The 22,256-nt window shown below is 32.1% G+C and overlaps 2 protein-coding genes across 2 annotated transcripts; one reads left to right on the top strand and one right to left on the bottom strand.

Moving 5' to 3' along the window:
* Positions 1 to 6,846: 6,846 nt before the first annotated feature.
* Positions 6,847 to 8,139, bottom strand: LOC105964967 (NDR1/HIN1-like protein 13). The gene has a single exon (XM_012989474.2). It carries the CDS (start codon positions 7,954 to 7,956, stop codon positions 7,207 to 7,209), a length of 750 nt encoding a protein of 249 aa, XP_012844928.2. The 5' UTR covers positions 7,957 to 8,139; the 3' UTR covers positions 6,847 to 7,206.
* A 3,613-nt stretch (positions 8,140 to 11,752) lies between these two features.
* LOC105965188 (PLAT domain-containing protein 3) lies at positions 11,753 to 12,878 on the top strand. Its single transcript, XM_012989713.2, has 2 exons — positions 11,753 to 11,912; positions 12,154 to 12,878. The coding sequence occupies exons 1-2, from the start codon at positions 11,844 to 11,846 to the stop codon at positions 12,622 to 12,624; spliced, it is 540 nt and encodes a 179-aa protein (XP_012845167.1). The 5' UTR covers positions 11,753 to 11,843; the 3' UTR covers positions 12,625 to 12,878.
* The last annotated feature ends 9,378 nt before the right edge of the window (positions 12,879 to 22,256 follow it).

Genomic DNA, 22,256 nt, shown 5'->3' with positions numbered 1-22,256 from the left:
AATTTTATACCCATTTTACCGTATTCGAGCTACTCAATTTGAAGCAAGACGATCATAAGACGAGTTTTTTGGCTTGTATATATCAGATTGTGGTGCATCAGAAACTGCATTTTTGCACATACAGAGTACAAACTAGAGAGCATTCCATGGAATCTAGAAGATTATGTTGAATATGACACCATAAAAATGGATGTGCAAGAAGATTCATAGTTGAGAGGGGTAGTTGTAATTATCCAACAATTATGATATTTTTCGTAATTTAACCATAGCTCAGTGTGATTGTTTGTAATTTATTCTAATAAGAACAATAATAATAAGTATCAAAAACTTCAATTTATAAAGTTGCAATTTGGACTTCTATCGCGAAGAGCATGACATTCAATTTATAAAGTTTGAAATATATATTTTAGGTAAATTACAACCACCCCTGAGGTATGATCAATTTACGAAAAATCCTCTTATTTGGATAATTATATTTATCCCTCAATGATGATTTTTTTCTAACACATCCACCCTTATGATATCAAATTCAACATAATTATTTAGATTTCGTGGAATGTGCTCTAGTTTGTACTCTCTTTCTGTGAAAATGCAGTTTCTAATGCACCACAATCTGATATATACAAGCCAAAAAACACATGTTATGATCATCTTGCTTCAAAATGTGGAGTTCGAATGAGATAAAATAGGTACAAAAGAAATAATATTCCATATGATCTAGAAGATTCCACTAAATTTGGAACCGCAAGGATGGACGTGTAAGAAGATTTATAGTTGATGCGTGATTGTAATTACCGAAATAAGAGGGAGTTTTCGTAATTTGACCATACTTCAGGGGTTGATTGTAATTTACCCTATACTTTAATGTGTTAATTAATTTATCTCGAATAATATATTTTGGAAGGAGCTTTTAAGTTTAAATTGACCGTTCACAATGTTTCTTTTTCATTGATCGATAAATAATGCTAACAACACTCGAATTTAATTTAATTATTGGCTTTACATGTATTTCTTGCTTTCAAACGCTACCCATTCGTACTTTGATGTGATTACGATAATTCATAATCACATCAATTAAATGGAATAGTGTTTTTGGCATTGTGTTTTTTCAGCCGACAAATTCGATTAATATGTCGCCATATTAATAAGTTATGTATATGCTCAATCAATCAATATATATATATATATATATATATATATATATATATATATATATATATATATATATATATATATATATATATTATTGTGAGGACTGCATGCTGAGTCAAAAAGGATTTGTTATGACTCCTATGTCCATTATTTTTCAATTTCTCAAAGTAAAAATGGTTAATTCAACCATTAATTTTTTTTTTAATTAATTGCCCCTTTATTACTAATCCATATTTTTTGTCATATATTAGCTTTTAGCCTTTTACTAATTTTATTGGACCAATCTAGTCGTGATTGACCGGGACAGATCTAAACTATTTTATAAGGGGACGAAATATGTTAAAATTTTCGAGGGTTCAAAATTTCTATTATCTGTTATGTGGGCCCGCTTAGCTCAGAGGTTAGCGCCTCATTCTTTATTTTCGTGTTATTCACAAAAATGATAAATAAGTATTTATATTTAATTTTTAATTAAAATGTACAAATTTTAATTGTATTAAATTATATTTTAACAACGAAATGGAACAAAGAAAATCTAATTTTACATAGTGAATGGGGGAAGACAAAAATTTTTTGGGGGGACAAAATCACATACTTAAAAAATGTGATTAAAAACATTGATTTTTTTTTTTCTTTTTCGGGGTAGGTAATAGGGCTAATTACGGCCAATCCCTAAGTTATGGTCAAATTACGAAAACCCCCTTCTGTTTGGGTAATTACAGTCATCACTTCAACTATGTATTATCTGACGAAAATATCCCTTAAGAGGTGAATTTAGGGATATTAAATCAGTAAAACCGAACCGAAATTTCGGTATGCCAACAATTTATACCGTTTACCGAACTGAATATACAATTTGGTTTTGGTAAATAACCGAATTACATAAATTTTATGTAAACAATTTAAAAGGAGGGTAACCGTAATTACCCAAACGGGGGTTTCGTAATTTGGCATATCTCAGGGAGTGGTCATAATTTACCTTATTTTTAAAGTGAAAAATTAGAGAACTAAAGTCATTTTAATGGGATAAGATCAAAATACCATTAGAGTTACTCCAGACAGTTGCCCTAGCGTTAACTCGTTTTATATATAAGAAATGTTTGCTTTTTCGTTGTCATATATTAATAACAAAGATATCATTCAGTTATTTCTTTTATATTGCATATAGTGTTGGTTGAAATTGATTAATTCTTTTTATAATATATAGATCATCAATTTGAGTGAAGTGTGTTTATATATTAAGGTATATGCTAAGCACAAGGGTAGTATTGCTATTATCCAATCTTATAATTTAGGCGAACGAATATAAATAGGGTAAATTACAACCATCTCCCTGAAGTAAAGATTAATTACACAAAACCACCTTATTTGTCAGAAATTACATCCTGGCCTTTAACGTTGGTAAATTTCTTACATCCACCCAACAAAAGGGTGTCAAATGTAAGTAATTTATAAATTGCAGGGGCTGATATAATTAAGGAAAAGTAGGGTTTTTTTTTAATGAATATACCTTACCTAGGGCCAGTTGTAATTTATCCATATAAATATTCCCTAATCCCTACTAATAATGAAGCACCTATGCTAATAATGCAAAACCTAGCAAGGAAAGCTATTGATACTCACTAAAAGCAAATATTAAATGAGATTTAGCTTTCACTAATTAGGATTAATATTAATTAAATACTTTGAGATTGATGCACATCCACTAAGTTGTTCCCTTCTACATATGCATAATTGTACTTGTACCCTCTTCCGAGACCAATGATGAGTTGGATTTTAAGGGTACAAATTATGATTATTATTATTTAAAGAGTAAATCACGGTATTATTATTTTAAGTTTAACCAATATAACATAAATATTAGAGAAATATCGGGTCGATTTGTAAATATTATAATATCATGGTTTATATTGTCTTATTTTACTTTTTACTAAGCTTTTCTGTTTGAAATTTCTTGATTTTATGAAAACCTACTATTAGACTAAAATACATTTTTTTACTAATTAATGTAGAGTGAATATTGGAGAATTAATAAAGGCATAATAGAAAATTATATACTTAATGCTAAAAAATCTAAAAATGACAAATATTATGAAACATATGGAGTAGTATATATATCCGGATCTCAAAAAACTTGTGTCTGTGTAATTATTGACTCCATCAAGATTAGAGGATTACCACTGGGGTAAAACATGATTTTAATTAGGGCAAGTTATAGCCGCTCCCTTGAGGTAAGGTCAAATTACGAAAAATCCCTTTTATTTTGATAATTACAACCCTCCTCTAACTGTGTATTGTCTTACCGCTTATGATAAAACTCATCTCTCAGTAAGTAAACTTGACACTGTAAGAATCGACTTGTAAAAACATACATAGCTAAAGGGCGTGGTTGTAATTAATTATCTAAACATGAAGATTTGTTCTTTTTTTTCTTCATAATTTGACATTACCTCAAAATCGACATTAATTTACCCTTTTAATTATGCCATTAAAGTACTACTCGATGGCTCTCACTTTAACTACCATCCACTTAATAAGTTCTTGAAATATACCTTAATCATGACAAATAATCACTCATATATAGTTTTTTTTTTCTTCCCTAATTATGCGTTAGATGCTACATTTGATGGAATTCAATCGTAGATCTTATTTATTAACCACTCAGTAATCACACATACACATGGATGTATGTGTAATTATGTGTATATCTACAGTTGAAATTCACATCGTGAAAATAACTAGGTGTAATATAAAAAGAAAATGAAGAGGAGGAGCAAAAAAGAAAGAGAAAAAAACTTTAATTTCCCATGTGAAGAACATAAATAATATGTTTGGCTCAAATTATTGTTGATGGAAGGAAAAAGCGTGTGTCTATATATATAAATACAACTTTAATTTGTATAAAGTAATGGTCATTATTAATCCATGGGAATCACATCAAGAAAAAATAAAAGAAATTAAAAAAGGAAAGAATTTAATCATAACTAATTAGTGTAAAATATTTCGAGCTACCGTATGCAATGACGCTATATTGTTCTGTATTTAATATTGAATACAAATGTCGTGTTCACAAAATGCGTTGTCTGAAACATATATTGTATTACTATATATAATATATTATATACATTTGATTTGATTCTTCAACTTCGTTTAAATTTGAAGGAATATAACCTTAAACAATATCACGTGAAAAAAGTAATTTTAGTGATATTCTTTTATCATTTTTTTATTTGTTATTTTCAATCATATGTAATCAATGGTCAAGAATCTTGTAATGCAAATGATAAATCTATCAGGTTCATTTAAGAAAGTACTTAAAATTTATGCAAATAAATTACAGTTTAGTACGTCCAAACAAATTATTTGGTGTCTCGCGCGTGATTAGTGTGCATTTTTAAAGGGACCACTTTGCAAATAATGATGATAAATTATTATGCGTGGCGAGGCTTAATTGCACTTTGTACACGTGAAATACTATTAGCTTTGTAGCATTTTCATTGCACTATGCAAAAGGTAATAGATCATTATAGAGTGAATTGCAAATACCACCCCAGTGTAATACCTAATTGTCAAATACTCCTTGTCAAATAAAATTTCACTCAAAACTCCTTTTGTAATCAAAGTCAAAGCATTAAGACCGCTGGAGGCAAATCGTGTCTCACACGCGCGAGTAGTGCGACTTTTCTTCACTTTTGCTGGGGTTAGGGTGGTGTGTAGGTTGTGGGGTGCTGCGAAGAAGACGACTATTTTCCTTTTTTTTCATTCAATTTTTCTTATTATTATTATTTATATTTATTATATATTATATTTATTTAAAACAATAAAATTATTAAAAATTTGTTAAAAACTTGTAAGTTTCACTAATTGCAAAAAAACCCTTGGGCATTTTTGTACTTTCGCCCTTGGTCAACAATTAAACTATCAATTGGTGCAGTGTATATCGAAAAATATTACACAGGGAAGTAGAAGTAGAAAATATTAAAAAAAATAGAAAACTAATTTGTATGGTGTAAGTGATGAAATAAGCCGAAATAAATGAAAAAAACTAAACATCGAAGGTTTTAATCCCCCACAATAAGAACGAATATCGTTGGTCCCAAACTTGTACAACCATAATAACATATGAGCGTTAAAATCTTGAATTTGATCCAAACAATCACTTATTTTGTTTGACACCTAATGCCTTAAATGCATGCAACAAATCCAATACAATGCAATTGACCTGCATATGTTATACAATGATAAACATGTTAACAACTCTATTCCAAGCAAAATGGCCCGACGCACAAATAAATTTTGCTATTTTAGGAAACTTTTAGAAAATTCATATAAATTCATATAAACATCTCATGATGATTCTACCAGGTGGGTTTTTTCTAATATTGCGAAATCTATAACAATTTTGGTTCAACTCAATTACACATTTTTCCAGCAAAATGGTCGGTTTTCCTAACTTATTAACGTATGTTTAGTTTTAAATGCACGTTAACAACTCTATCCCAAGCAAATGGAAAACTCATGACCGTAGCTCATGAATCGCGTAAGATTTCGGTGATCCGACGTCTTTGCAACTCACAAAAATCAAATTTTACTATTTTAGGAAATTCTTGGAAAATTCATATCAATTCATAGAAACATCAGATAAGAATTCCGTCAGTTGTGTTACTTCTAAAATTTCGAGATACATTAGAATTAGGTTTTAGCTCATTTTCGCATTTTTTTGCAAAATGGCCGTTATCCAGGTTTATTAGGTTTATTTATTTATTATTAATAGAACGTTAACAACCCTATCCCAAGCAAAACGGCCAGACGAACAAAACTCATGAGTAAGGCTCATGAATCGCGTCACATTTTGGTGATCCGACTTCGTTTCGACTCATAGAAATCAAATGTTGCAATTTTAGAAAAGTTTTAGAAATTTCATATGAATTCATATAAACATATGATGATGATTGTGTCAGTTGGGTTGCTTCTTATACTACGAAATCTAATAGAATTTTGGTTCAACTCAGTTTCGCATTTATCCAGCAAAATTATCGTTTTTCTCAACTTATTAAGGTTTTTTTAGTTTTAATTGCACGTTAACAACCCTATTCCAAGCAAACGGCCCGACCAACGAAACTCATGACCGTAGCTCATGAATCGTGTAAGATTTCGGTGATCCGACGCCTTTTCTATTCACAAAAACCAAATTTTACTATTTTAGGAAATTCTTAGAAAATCCATATCAATTCATAGAAACATAAGATGTAGATTCCGTCTGTCGTGTTACTTCTAAAAGTCTGAGATAAAATAGAATTAGGTTTTAACTCATTTTCGCATTTTTCTGTAAAATGGTCGTTATCCCGATTTATTAGGGTTTTTTGAGTATTAATAGCACATTAACAACCCTTTCCCAAGCAAAGCGGCCCAAAAAACAAAACTCATGAGCTTTGCTCATGAATTGCGTAAGATTTCGGTGATCTGACGGCCTTTCGACTCACAAATATCAAATTTTACTATTTTAGGAAATTCAAATCAGTTCATAGAAACTTCAGATGAGGATTCCGTCATTTGTGTTACTTCTAAAATTAGAGTGTTATAGTAAAAATTGTCCCATCTCGAAATATATCGTAAACTATTTGTTCTTGCAAAACATCAGTTTTTTTTCAAAATAAACTAAATTAATTGTTCATTTTTCTCGTAGTCATGGGGTCGCAAAAATATTCAATTAATCAAACATCAAATTATATAATTAATTAAGATTTTATCTTACCGACCAAACGAGAACAATCAAACATTACTAGAAGTACAAACCTCAACTTCAATTTCACAAATTACTAAAGATTAATGGTACCAAAACCATTAAAAAAAAGAAAAAAAAAAGGTAAATGTATACTATAAACAAAAAACAAGAAGCAATCAACAATTTCTGAGAAATATTAATCTAGAAAAAAAATTCCTTAATTACTTTTTTTTTCTTAATTTAATTAATTACCTCTCCCCTTTTTCAATAAGAAAATAAATACGAAGAAATTAAATAAATTAAATTGATCGTAGATTTTATTTACCCATCTAGAATTCCGTCCGGCAATCCTGAAACGAAATCTTGGTCTTGTTCATCAACGAATTCTTCACCTTCAATTCGCAGTTTATCTTCAAATCCCTCCGCTCGTTTCTCGCCCAGCTGTTCATCTCCGCCGCCGCCTGAATCTGCAGCACCATCGATTTCTCCGCCGCCCCGTCCAGGCTTTTCTCGATCTCCGCCGTCAGCGACGCCCCGTTCCCGGCCAAAACCACCGGAAAATCAACATCGCCGCCGCCGGGTTCTTGTCTGACCGCCGATCTGACCGCCGCTCCCTTCCCGATTTTCTTGCTCTTGAAAACCAGCGACGCCTGTCCTCCGGCGAGGTAAGAAACCGACATCCTCGCATTCGGGTTCTTCGCGCGGAGCGTGACGTCGAATTCCGGCTGGTGGTGGCTGCCGCCGCCGCCCTTCGGCGGCGGCGCCAGATTCCTTCCCATGACGCGCGTGACGGTGAACTCCGGCGGGACGGGGGTGTAGAGGGTGGCGCGTGCGATCATGACGGCGGCGAAGACGACCGCGAAGAGGAGAAAAACGGGGAGGAGGATCCAGCAGATGGGTCTCCGGCAGGTTTTCTTCTGATCGGAGGAGTTGCGTTTGTGGCTCTCGATAATGAGGGCGTGCTCCGGCGGGGGGACGCGGTAGATTTGATCGCGGGGAATCTGGACGACGTAGGTTTCGAGGGAGGAGGGAGGAGGAGGAAGCGGAGGCTTGTCGGAAGGTGGAATCCGCTCCTCCATTGGAAGATGAGGAGCGGCGGCGGTGGGCGTTGAAAGGAAGAAGAAGAAGAAGAATAATAATAATAGGGTGGTGCTAATTGATTATTTGCATGGGGATTTGAACTAATAATACTAATTTTGGTGTTACGTTGGTTTGCATGGGAATAGCCAATAACTATTTTTTTTAGTACTAGTAAAACCAGTCAAACAAAAAGAAAATTATGATTTTTTTTTTTTTTACTTCTAAATGGGGAGAAATTTTAATTGGTTAAGAATTTTTTAAATTCTTTTGTTATATTTATTTTTTCTTTTTCTTTTTGTGTGGTTTTTATTAGGTGAAAGTTGAATATGGTTTGTCTACATTAAATAAGAGATTAACTCAATTGCAAAAAAAACTCACCTGGTATACAGGAGAACCTCGATAAATTAATAACCACGATTAAATAATAGTTTTTTCGCAGTCCCGACTCAATGAAAACGTGTTAAATTATTAACTCAATAATTTAATGATTTGCTAAACTAATAGAATTTCCCTATCCGACCGTATTAATTTATAGAGGTTTAAATTTTTTTTTTGAATTGATGATAGACTGATATTTATTGTTTGCTAAAAGACCGGTACAAGTTGAGAGATCAAAATTGGGCTCCAATTGGGCATCTAGCCTTTATAGATTAACCCAATAATGTGTTGTTCAAGATGATAGATATATGAATGATTAGTGCATCTTAAGTTTATATTTTATTTTTTAATCATATCTATTTGTTAAAATTTAAAATAAAAATTTGAAGCTGTAGCATATATATAAGTTTAATTTATGAATTAAAGAAATATTTTATAAAAAAGTATAATCACAAATTTACTCCAATACTTTTGTTAAATAGATTGATTTTAAATAACTTATATAATTTACCGAAAAATAATTTAGTAAAATCCTATTCGAAATTGAATATATTTTGCACTAAAATCAATCTCAAACCAAGCCCATTTTAAATCAAGAGAAGTACTCCAAAAGAAATTAATATATACGGACTAATTGTTTAATTACACATATATCATATATATTCAAAATATTCACTATATATTTGAAATAGATTATATATTAATTATATGATATTTGCATTTCAACAACTAGACCATTGCTTAGATAGTGATGTTATTCAAACGTGGGCAACCCAAATATAATCTTATAGCTCATGAAATTGTATATTAATTAGATAAGCATTTTCTTATAAATGAGACAATTTTTTTATTCTTGGGTCAATAAGTGACAAATGGAGTATACAAAGGCTACTATTTTTATTTTAATATCTAAACAATCATTTAAATAATCATTTCTTTCTAAATACTCTTCCATTTGAAATGTAACATATAATATTTAGTGAAAAAAAGTTAGTAAATATAGCCTCAAAGGTTACACGTACCACTCCAATTATTATTTAGGGTAAATTACAAACACCTCTGAGGTATGGTCAAATTACAAAAACCCCTTTCTTGTTTGGATAATTACATCTACCTCCCTTAACTATGATTTTTTACTGCACATCCACCCTAATGGTGTCAAATTCAACATAATCATCTAGATTTCGTGGAATGTGCTATAGTTTGTACTTGTTTTGTGTAAAAATACAGTTTCTGATGCACCACAATCTGATATATATATACAAGCCAAAAAACGCATATTATGATCATTTTGCTTCAAAATGTATAGTTCGAATGGGATAAAATGGATACAAAAGTGATAATATTCCATATAATCTCGAACATTCCACTAAGTTTGACGAGTTGAGGGGATGGTTGTAATTATCCAAACAAGAGGGAGGTTTTCGTAATTTGACCATACCTCAGGGGGTATTTGTAATTTACCCTATTATTTATTTGACATTTTTAATTACAATTTATAACATCACATAATAAAAACCGGTTCACTGGTATGTTATGTCTAGTGAAAAAAATCTGATAATTTTTAACTATTAATGTAAGTAATTATGTGCACATCAATAATTAATAATCACATGATATATTTTATCCGGTGTAGCAAAATCGGATACCAAATCCACTAAAATGAATAAATATCCTTCAAGTGTAAACAATTATAAAATTAAAAAAATAAAAAAAAATAAAAAATACGACCAATCAATCTAAACACGTGAGCCACTAGATTACTACCGACCTAATATATCATCTTTCCACACAAAATAAATATAAATTAAGAAATAAATAAAGATAAATTAAAAAATAAAATCATGTTGATACCAATAACGTGGGCACGAGTCACCACGTCCAAATACACCCCCATCAAATATCAAATTCTAGCAAATATCTATACATATTGGCTTAATCACACTTTGCACCCTTGGGAATATAGGCTTGGCACTTTTCACCCATGTAAAATATTAATAGCATTTTACATCCTTGAAACTGAATCGTATTTTGTATTTTCATAACTTAATGAGGAAAATTTTATTTTTTATTTATTAAATAAAATAAAAAATTGTTATTTTTCTCTACTCTTCAACCTAATTTCACATGTATAAAGTGCGAGAAAAAAATGTTACTTCAAAACTATATTTTGGCAAAAAAAAAAGCACACAATTTTTTCTTACTAAATTATTCGAGTGGTGATCATTTATTGTAAGTGATGAAAATATTTGGTAAAAAACCTTGTAAAAAAATTTAATTTTTTAATTATTGGAAAAAAATAATAGTAGAAAGATATATTTTTTCTCAAATGCTTTTTGCGATAAATGTTATAGTTTTTAAATATGTGGATGAGATATATATATTTTTACACTTTGTAGTTCCAAGAGAATTGATAAATATAAAAAAATAAATTGATTTTACTGTTTTACATTTGGCAGCTTAAAAAATCATGATTTCAAAATGTTTGAATGCATTTTTGTTTTGTTTTCATTGTTTCCCCAAAACAAAATGGGATATATTACACTTTTCAAATCATTTTCTCAAAAGAATTTCAAAAGTTTCTCTCTCCTTCAGACATGATGTGACTGCTACAGTAAAATAATTTGACTACTACAGTAAAAAATGTCTTCACTAAAAAACAAATAAACATCACTTCATCTTTCAATTTTTTTCTTCAAAAATACATTTCTCTAACATCTTTAAACATGATTTGACTGCTACAGTGTACTTTGTCTCCTTCCAAAATACAAAACATATTTCCTCAAAAATGAAATCAAAATAAGATCCAAAATGCTTCCAAATACTGCCTAAATTTTCTTCATTATCTTTAAAAAGTAATCAATGGTGCATGGTGCACGATTTATTATTTTTCCAGGATACAAAGTGCTATTAGTTTTTTTAGGGTGCAAAGTGCTAAAAAACTATATTTTGAAGATGCAAAGTAAGATTAAGCCATACTTATTTAGTAATTTTGCATCCCAATCTTTTCGCTTTAAATTTTTAGTAATATATATATACACGCGTAAATGACACCTACACCCTTGAAATATGATTAAATAATTTTAAGGTCGATGTGGTATCGATAATTACACTTATCCCTTGAAACGTAGTTAGAAACTCTAATGTGATTAATGCATTTGATACGTTATTCCGATAGAATTCTAACGGACTACTTTTAGCTAGTGATGAAACAACATAGAGTTAGGGGGTGACATGGCTCCCCAAACATTTCCTGAAACTAATAGTCCGTTTGTTCTTTGTCAAAATAACGTGTCCATGCAATACATAATTGCATTAAAGTTTTTAACTAGATTTCAGGGGTGAGTGTAATTATCGATACCACATGGACCATAAAGTTATTATAGCATACATGAGGGGTGTGGGTGTAATTTAATATTACAATTATTTCCCAAAAGTCCACTTCATTTCCCATTTATATATTACAGGGAGACACGGATCAAGAAAAAAAGCTGTGTCCGAAGCAGCAATGGCATCCAATCACCACTTCTTCTTCTCTCTCCTCATCCTCCTCTCCATCTTCACCCTCTCCAGATCTGTAAGTCTCTCTCTCTCTCTCTCTCTCTCTCTCTCTCTCTCTCTCTCTCTCTCTCTCTCTGTTTTATGTATAAAAATGATATTTTGCGATGACCCTTTTCAATTTCATTACGCATACTATGAATTTTCTGGGCTGAATCAAATGATTATTATAATTACTATTTTGGAGAGAGAAAGTTTAATAAAAAAGAAATAAATAAATTAATTATGGAAATTAATAAAAAAAAATAATAATAATGCAGGACGATCCGGATTGTGTGTACACGGTGTTCGTGAGGACCGGTTCGATCATAAAAGGCGGAACCGATTCAAACATCACCTTAACCGTATACGACGCAGCCGGGTACGGGATCCGGATCAACAATCTGGTAACATGGGGCGGGTTAATGGGTACGGGTTACAACTACTTCGAGAGGGGTAATCTCGACATCTTCAGCGGTCGGGGCCCGTGTCTGACCGGCCCGGTTTGTAAAATGAACCTCACCTCCGACGGAACCGGTTCGGGCCACGGGTGGTACGTCAACTACGTGGAGGTCACCTCCACTGGGGTCCACACCGACTGCGCCCAGAAGCAGTTCACGGTGGAGCAGTGGCTCGCCACCGATACCTCGCCGTATGAGCTCACAGCCATCAGGAACTACTGCACGACGTCCGATTTCGAGAAGAAGCCCGCGATGGACGGCTCTGATTTGTCTGTCGTGTCTGTCATGTAACCGGTGGGTGTCTATTCGGGTCGGGGTATCCGACCCGTATTGTTTGCGGGTTTTTGAATTTTTTTTTTAACCCACCTGAGTGTGATTTTGTGTTTGTTAATGTGAATTTATTTGTCATCAGCTTTAATTTATTACACGGTTTGTGAGGTAGGTGGAGGCAGTGAATGTGACCAAAATGCCCTTTTTCATCAAGGGCATTATCTTGTGTTTTTCTTTCGTTTTTGGTGAATAAAATGATGAAACTTGAATATTTACTTTTTCCTCTTTTTTTTTTCTTTTTCTATATCGAAAGGAACTCGCAGACAATCGTGCACTAAATAAATCTATGTTTTCGTAAAATAATTGAAAATTTTACGAGAGATGTAAACACAACACTAGAGTAACCATGTGTAATAAGTACAATCAAATGAACATTGACACAGGAATTCATATCGAATCAATTGACACAAATTCACTTGCTGAAATCGCAGTGCCAGCCATCTTGTAATAAAGTCGTCAATATTTTAATACCAATTCCATTAAAAGTTATTTGAAGAATAAAAATCCATTAAAAGTTGAGACAAGAAAACAGTTGTCCATGTGGTGGTTTGATAGTGGTGCTTCAATATTGATGGCCCAACGCCAAAATCCCATCTAACAAACCTAATAAAGTGTTTTTATGTGCTATAAACAAAATTCATATACAGTAGAACCTTGATAAATTAATACCCGATAAATTAATAACCTCGCTTAAATAATAAATTTTTCCGGTCCCGACTCGGGGACAACGTGCTAAATTAATAATTCGCTAAATTTATAAGATAATACACATTCGAAAATTTTAAGAAGTCCCATATAATATATAAATTAATAATGCATAAAAATAATTCTTAAATTACATGGTAAAGTACATATTTTATAGATCTATGAAGGCCTAATGCAATGTAATTTAATTGTCACTTGTTTCTTGTTGAAGTTCACATTACCATCAATCTCGTCCCTCACTTTTCTTAACATGGTTAGAACTTTCGGTATAATTTTCTCATAACTTAGCATAAAATCGTTTTATTCCATTGTTGCATTAAGAGCTTCCGTTTGTGAAACGGACTCAATAATGCATTGAACTAATGGTACAATGCATAATATACACGTAAAAAAATTAAAAAAAATGCATTTATTGGAAATAATAATAAAAGTAATTTTATAAATTAATAAATTATTAATTAATGTATAAATTAATAATTATTAATTTATCGATAAGTTAATATTTCGCTAAATTAATAAAATTTTGATGGTCCCAATTGTATTAATTCATAGAGGTTTAACTATATATATATATATATATATATATATATATATATATATATATATATATATATATATATATATATATATATATATATATATATATATATATATATATATATATATATATATATATATATATATATATATTAAATGTATATGCAAATGATTATGTATAAATTAATGGTGCAAAATTACTTATTGATTTTACAGGTTGTAGCATCTAGAAGAACTCTAATAAACGTTTCAAATCATCAAGCTCAAAGAATTTTGAACCACTTAGGCCCAAATCATTATGTCATATCTTAGTTTATAGATATTGAATTTATTTTTCGATTGTTCAAGAACTTTCGAGAAGACCAAATTTTGTTTTTTTAATCAAATATATTTAGTAAAAGAATATTTTTTTAATAAAAAAAATTATTTATTATAATTTAATATGTTGGGACATTTTCAAATTTAGAGAGTGGTAGATATAAATGAGACCCATATAGAAGTTAAAAATGAATAATTGGCAAGTGTGCCTAGGGAGCATCCATTGTGGATATTCTTTTTTAGTTCATAAATGCATGTCACATATTAATTTAATTACTTAGGAAGTGAAAAACCCAATTGAACGATTCCACATAATAATATATATGGATTTAATCTGATTCGTTAGAATATAATATCCAATTATATAATTCTTTATATTTTCTTGTATATTATAGTAAGGCTTTTACTATGTAGTGAAGGATATTGGATATATATAAATGTAAGTATTGTTTGCACATATTTATTTTTTAATTTATGATTCAACATAGTTTTCTTGTGTCGGCAAGGCCTGCTATGTGCAGTGTCCTCTTCTGCGCCACAAATAAATAAGGATCCATTTGATATACACCACTAGAATGAAAAATATATAGGGATAGGTCCATCCCTAAAATTCTCCCTTTGAGATAACTCCTTGGAGATGCAAAAGTACTATTGTACCATTAAGTGTAATTTTCGCCCAACTGCATTCAGTATTTTCGCCCCTACATTCAGCATAATGCTGAACTGCATTTAGCATTTGGGCCTGCATTTATCATTTTTATAGATTATTTTAATAAAAAATATAAATTCTTATTTTATTATTATTTTTTATATATATCGTATTTTGTATTTTTTTTAATTTTTTAATTTTTTTTTTATTTTTTTTTTAATTTTTAATTTTTTAATTTTTTTAATTTTTTAATTTTTTAAATTTTTTAATTTTTTAATTTTTTATATTTAATTTTTTTAATTTTTTTTTGATGAATTTACTTTACTGAATTGACTATATACGACTACAGTATACCACAGTCATATGTATAGTTATATGTAATCATATACTATCTTTTTACCCCAAAATTAATCTAAACCAACAACAAAATTCACAACTTAATCTTGATATTGTAAATCAACTAACCTAAAAAAAATGAAAAAACACAATCACATGCATGTAATCTTCACAACATGAACACGCATTACTATACATTAAAAAACACATAACATACATATAAATATATGTTACTACACGTGACTATAGTTATATACAATTATCTATAGTTATATAAGTGGCATAAGTCTGGAGTACTGTAGCATGAATCCAACTTCACAAAGGCACTTCATCGAATTTTATTCTCTGCATGTCATAAAACTATAATAAAAACAAAACCTGCGACAGAAAAATACGAGTTAAATAGCAAAATGGAACATGCGAGTTAGATTACATGACAAATACAAAAAAAAAACATGATTTTTTTGTTGATAAATTTACTGAACTAAAATCGACTACAAATGACTATAGTATACTACAAGTCCTTTATAGAGTCATGTATAGTTACATGTAGTCATGACTATACGTGACTACATTTTACTGACTATATATGACTGTATATGACTATATATAACTGTATATTCATCTGACTGAGATCACCCATGTAAGTAACCACTACTGGTTAAATTTCTATTACAGACAAACAAATCTCTCACACATTAGGCATTTCAATTCATCTTCAAATAAATACAAAACAAAAATTACATATGATTTATAATAAAAAATCAAATTACATGAAAAATACAAAAAAAACATGATTGTTTTTGTTGATAAATTTACTGAACTAAAATCGACTACAAATGAATATATTATACTACAAGTCCTATATATAGTCATGTATAGTTACATGTAGTCATGACTATACATGACTACATGTGACTGACTATATATAACTGTATATGACTGTATATTCACCTGACTCAAATCACCCAAGTAAGTAACCACTACTGGTTAAATTTTCATTACAGACAAACAAAGCTCTCACACTTTAGGCATTTCGAATCATCTTCAAATAAATACAAAAAATAAATTACATATGATTTATAATAAAAAGCAAATTAATCCAAAGAAAAATATTTTAATATTAATTGTTCACAGATCTTCAAAAACATAGTAGATCTGTGTGTTTTTTTTTTTTTTTTTTTTTTTTTATAAATGCAGTAAATATATACAAATCGAACACCACCAATTCCAGATCTGAAATTCTAGATCTGACTACACATCGTCGGATCACAGTTTAATTTTTTTGAATTTAGTTGATTTTCATAAAAAAAAACAATAAAATAAGGTGAAATAGTGAAAAGAACTTAGATCTTAAAAAATAAATTAAAAATGAATGGACATTCATAAATTAAAAAAATAACTTAAAAAAGTGAAGTGAATGGTTTAGTACCGAGTTCAAGGCGATGGGATGAGCAACGACGGCCGGCACAAGGCCGTGGCGGAGCAGCGACGCAAGACGTCGGCGGAGCAGCGACGCAAGGCGGTGGTGGAGCAGCGCAGCGACAACGCAAGGAGGTGAGGGGAGCAGCGACGGCGGCGGCGTAAGAAGGTGGGGGAGCTAGCCGCGACGACGGGGGTTGTGGGCAGCCACAGAGAAGAGAGATGAAGAGTGAGAAACAAAGAGAAGAGAGAGAGAGAGTTAGAGAGAGAAATGAAGAGAGAGAAAGAAAGAGAAGAGAGAGAGAGAGAGTTAGTGAGAGAGAAAGTGGGTGAGGGGAAATGACGGCACAAAAAAAGGGGAAGGGAGTGGGAGAAAAAGATTAGGGATTAGGGTTTTAAATTATAACTGTTGAATTTTGAATGCCTATAGAAAACGACTCATGTGTTGAGACAGACTACGTGTTACGACATTAGGAGTGGCAACAGTATTCTTGTGTTATCACAGTAATTAACCTACAAAACGCAGAATAAAAAACACAAGAATTTAATGTGGTTCGGATACAACGTACCCTACATCCACGAGGACTTGCAAAACTAGTTTAGATTTACAGTGTACATTAATAGGACTTAATAAAACACTAAAGACTCCCTCTTTATGTGATACGCCGTTCTTGCACACGACTCGAACTTGTTGATAATCAAAGCAATTCCTCCTCCGCACTCTTGGACTTCCTCCAATGTTGAACTTTCTTCAAACGGCGGATCGACCTCTCCCGAGATCTTTTAAGCACTTCTCCCGAAACGCCGATCTTCTTTATGGCCTGGTAGAAGAAACCTGTTATGTTGCCACACGTGTCGTGCAGACAGGGCTGCAGCACGGGCTGCACCCTTCAAAGCCTTTATGCTGGGATTTTTCTTATTGAAACTCCATCGGACTCATATGAGGTTGAGGGCCTTATATAGGCACGAAATATCCACCCTAAACCGAACTTGGGCCCTAAGAAATCGTTTTAACTAGGTAATAGAATCCTAGTCGATTTCTACTTCTATTCTAGATAAGTACAAAAGATACCTATCTAGAATATATACATGGAAATAAATCTAAGTCCTAATAAAAATATTACAAGAATAGGACTCTAATTAATTCCAAAATAAACATGGAAAACAAATCTTTGCCAATCTTTAGTTTCCACGTATGGCGGATTTCTTCAATCTTCACAAACAGAAATCTCGTGCCAACAATAACTAAAAGGGCAAAACGGGTATTTTAATTTGTCTAGGGGGATCTATCAAATTAAGATTAGAATTTGGGTTTTTAACTAGACAAGAAAAATACATAGGACCTATCCATATATATTTTCAAAACTAGGGGGTTATCCCACATTTCCCCAATAAATAATAAGTAAATAGAGGCTGAAACTGTAGTTTTCTTTTTACCTTTTTGTCCTCCAAAAGAGAGGATTTTGACTTTTTATAGGAAAGTCAACGGGTCCGATTGAATCGATTTAGATCCTTGACCACAATCCATTTTAGTTTAGATCAAGACCCGGCTCGATGGGATCAAGTTAAAAAGCGTCCAATCAGGGTTTGTTAGCACATAACTCGGTGATCATTATAGCTTATTACATCATAAACTTGCATTTATCTAGTATATGTTTAATGTTTATAATGATGTGTGACGAGTTCCATCCAAATGACATCGCACTATCTTGCTCCAGCAACTATGCAAAGCAGGAAATATACAATCTTGACTTATCGAAGAACTAACTGCGAGCAGACAAGAACAACTCAGATGAAAAAGTTTGAAGTAAAAAACAGAAAGCGAAGACCCTCGTTCAAAATCGTAACCGGTTTGTCGTTGAATTAATTGCTTCATCGTTGCTCTTCGATTCTCAAGCGGCTTTGGCAGGAAAATATTTCAATTTGGTATGGAAAGTTTGATTTTTGAACTTTTTGTATGCACTATTTTTTTCCAGAAATTTTTGGATTTATAATTTTTTTTTGGCTTAATTCCACTTTGCACCCTTGAAATATACCATTTTGGCACTTTGCACCCTCGAAAAATAATAATAGCACTTTGCACCCTCAAAACACAATAAATCATTCACAATGCGCCCTCAATTGAATAATAAAGGCAAATTTATTTTTCATTGGTGTTTTTCTTTTTAGGGTACAAAATAAAAAAAAATTGTTGTTTTCTTGAACCTCAAACCTAATTTCGAGCGGACAAAGTGCGAAAAAATAAAAATTACACCGGATTATTTAAAAAAAACTACATTATCTTACAAAAGAAAATAAAAAAATAATCTTTTATCACTAAATTATTCGATTGTGGATCTTTTATGTCACTGTTTGTAAAATATTAGGTGAAAATATTTGGAAGAAAAAATAATTTTCAGATAACTTGATAACGTAATAGCTGAATGATTTTTTTTCGTAAAATATTTTATTTTGATAAAAAAATATAATTTTTAAATATGTTGATGGAATATATTTTTATTTTTGAACTTTATAGTTTTAAAATGATTGATGAAGAAAAAAAATATTTGACATTTGGCATCCTTAAAAATATCACTACAAATATTAAATTTATATTTTTTAGCTTTAAAAAATCATTTGGGGTGCATTATGCATGATTTATTGTATTTCGAGGGTGCAAAGTGCTATTAATTTATTTCGAGGGTGCAAAGTGCCAAAATGGTATATTTCAAGGGTGCAAAGTGGAATTAAGCCATTTTTTTTTTATTTGGGAATTTTAATATTTTAACATTTCATTCCACCTATGCCCTTTCTCCTTTTCTTCTTCTTCTTCTTTTTAGACTTTCTTGTTCCTTTCTATTTACAAGACCAGTCTATACTTCATTATCTTTCCTAACAAAAAGGAAAGAAAAAAAAAAACTCAAGTACACTGACCTTTACTCCGTTTGTTTTATCTTACTTTTATTTTATTGTATTGTACTAAATTTTGTAATCCAATTGATTATCTAAATGATGTTTATTATAAGGATAAATAAATAAAAATTGTCATTACTTGGTAGAGTGATTTTTTTTAAAGGAAAATATATTCTCTTATAGAGATTGGAAATAAAATAAAAAAATTAAGGGTAAATTAGAACCACCCCTGAGATATGGCTAAATTACGAAAATTTGTTTCATGTTTGGGTAATTACAATCACCCCTCAACTAGAAATCTTCTCACACGTCCACCCTTGCATGCAGTTTCAAATTTAGTGGAATCTTCGAGATTATTTGACAAATCATCACTTTTGTACCCATTTTATCTCATTCAAACTCTACATTTTGAAGCAAGATGATCATAAGGTGTGTTTTTTGGCTTGTATATATCAGATTGTGGTGCATCATAAATTATGTTTTTACACAAACCAAGTGCAAATTAGATCACATTCCACGAAATCTAGATGATTATGTTAAATTTGACACCATAGGTGTGGAGGTGTAAGAAAAAAATTATAGTTAATGGGTAGATGTAATTACCCAAACATAAAGGGTTTTTTCGTAAATTAACCTCACCCCATTGGTGGTTGTAATTTACCCAAAGATTAATAAAATAGAAATTGAGTTTGTAAAAATATTGGAAGTAGGAGAAAATTATAGTTGAAAATAAAGAGAAGTATTTAACTTAAATAAAATTATAGTTGAAAATAAAGTGAAGTACGTAAATTAGTATATATAGGGGAGGTAAATAAAATATAATTAGTTATTACCCCCCTAAAAGAACGAGTCCATGTGAAAATATCCAAATCTTTTGAGAAATCAGTTCAGATAATTATTCAAAGTGATTTTATTTATTTATTTATTTTGATAAAAATATTGGAATTGAGTTAATAAAGAACAAAACCCAGCAAAATATAATTTTCTCTAAAACCTTTATAGAAATTAAACCAAATATACATAGAGGTTTAATTTTCTGCTTAAACCCTAACCCTCTGCAAATATGCAGACCAATCAAAACCATACACCTCCCCGCGATTACGATATGATCGCCACCGGATTTCCCGTCGTCGACGGCTACCCCGTCCCACAACCTCCGCCGCCAAACCCCGCCGCACCACCGCCGCCGCCGCCCAACACCGCCGCACGACCGCCTCCAACAACCACCGCCGCCGCCCGACCGCAGCCGCGCAACACCGCCGCCGCCCGACCGCCGCCGCGCAACACCGCCGCACGACCGCCGGCGGCGGCGGCGGGGGGGATAGAATCCACCGGAACCCCAGCGCCGCGTTGGGTGTCGTACGTCATGATCCTGCTTCCGTTAACATACCTCACCTTCCTGTGCGTGGCGTTCTCGTACGCCATCGAGAATCCGCCGCGCTTCGGAGTCGAATGGGCGTCGGTGTCTCTCGCCGGAAACTCCTCCGGCGGAGAGACGACGAAGGCCACGTGGGATATCGGGTTCTCCGTGAAGAACACGAACTCCCATAAACACCACAAATACAAGGAGTTCAACGTCTGGGTTATGTGCGCGGCGGCGGCGGCTGGGTACTGGTCGGAGATCGTTGTCCCGCCGTTTCAGCAGAGGCCCAAAAACACGACTTTTATAACAGCGCGTGTGAACACGACTTTGCCTCTGTACGATTCGCGCCAGAGAGTGATGCTGGATTTCCAGGCCAAGCTTTGGGTTAGAGACGCGAAGAACAAGACCGTGATTGCCACGTGCGGTGATATGAAAGTGGTGTTTCCATCAAACGCGACTAAAGCGATTATGGTTGGTGGCCGGAGACTGTGTAGCTCTCAGGATGCTGGATTTGATGATCTCTAGCTCTTTCTTCAACATTTTTTTTAATTATTTATTATTATTTACTAGTTATGAATGATGTATATTAGTTAAGTTATTCTGAGAACTTTTATTGATTGGTATTAGTTCTAATTAAATAAATGATTTTTTTTTCCTTTGTTGTAGTTTGATAAAACTTGATTAGGCCGAATTAATTTTCGTTTTTCAGCTTTGCACCAGTAGGAAGAATGTCAATAAAAAATTAAATTAACTTTAATTATATAATGGAGTGATAAGAGAGAGTTTATAGTTAAGACTTTAAGGCTGCGGCTATATGCAATACTAATTATATTTGTGCAAGATCAAATTAAAGAAATATTCCAAAAGATTCTATTTAATTAAGATGGAATTGACAAATATATCCATAAATTGAATTGACTTTTGTTTGCTCATGCAAGACCAAATAACAAATTGTAGAACTGATGTTTTGGGGAAAACATTTCGATATATTTTATTCTTCTCATACAGAGGAAGATATATACACGTAAATCTATTCTATTCTAAGAAATATAAATGTACACGGAAACATATTTTTCTCCATAATTACTGATTCCTAGAATAAAGATTAATTGCAACAGTCTCGGGATTTGATCGAATCCCTCATGCTAACACTCCCCCTCAAGTTGATGCATAGATGTCTATCATGCTCAACTTGCTGATCACTTCATGAAATATCCTTCCCGAGACAGCCTTCGTGAGGATATCTGCAAGTTGGCTCTCCGACTTGACGAATGGAAACTGAATAATCTTTTGGTCGAGCTTTTCTCTAATAAAAAGACGATCGATTTCAACATGTTTAGTGCGGTCATGTTGTACCGGATTTTGGGCAAT

Source organism: Erythranthe guttata, chromosome 8 (assembly GCF_056151865.1).
Source record: "Erythranthe guttata isolate IM_541 chromosome 8, IM_541, whole genome shotgun sequence".
Classification (NCBI taxonomy): Eukaryota; Viridiplantae; Streptophyta; class Magnoliopsida; order Lamiales; family Phrymaceae; genus Erythranthe; species Erythranthe guttata.
This window is presented reverse-complemented; position numbering and strand designations above follow the sequence as displayed.

What these genes read in the sequence shown, in the direction of transcription:
- LOC105965188 (XM_012989713.2), top strand. Translation starts at nt 11,844, where the DNA reads ATGGCATCCAATCACCACTTCTTCTTCTCTCTCCTCATCCTCCTCTCC. An exon ending in TCTTCACCCTCTCCAGATCT is followed by an intron (nt 11,913 to 12,153) that starts GTAAGTCTCTCT and finishes ATAATAATGCAG; the next exon opens with GACGATCCGGATTGTGTGTA.
- LOC105964967 (XM_012989474.2), bottom strand. Translation starts at nt 7,956, where the DNA reads ATGGAGGAGCGGATTCCACCTTCCGACAAGCCTCCGCTTCCTCCTCCT.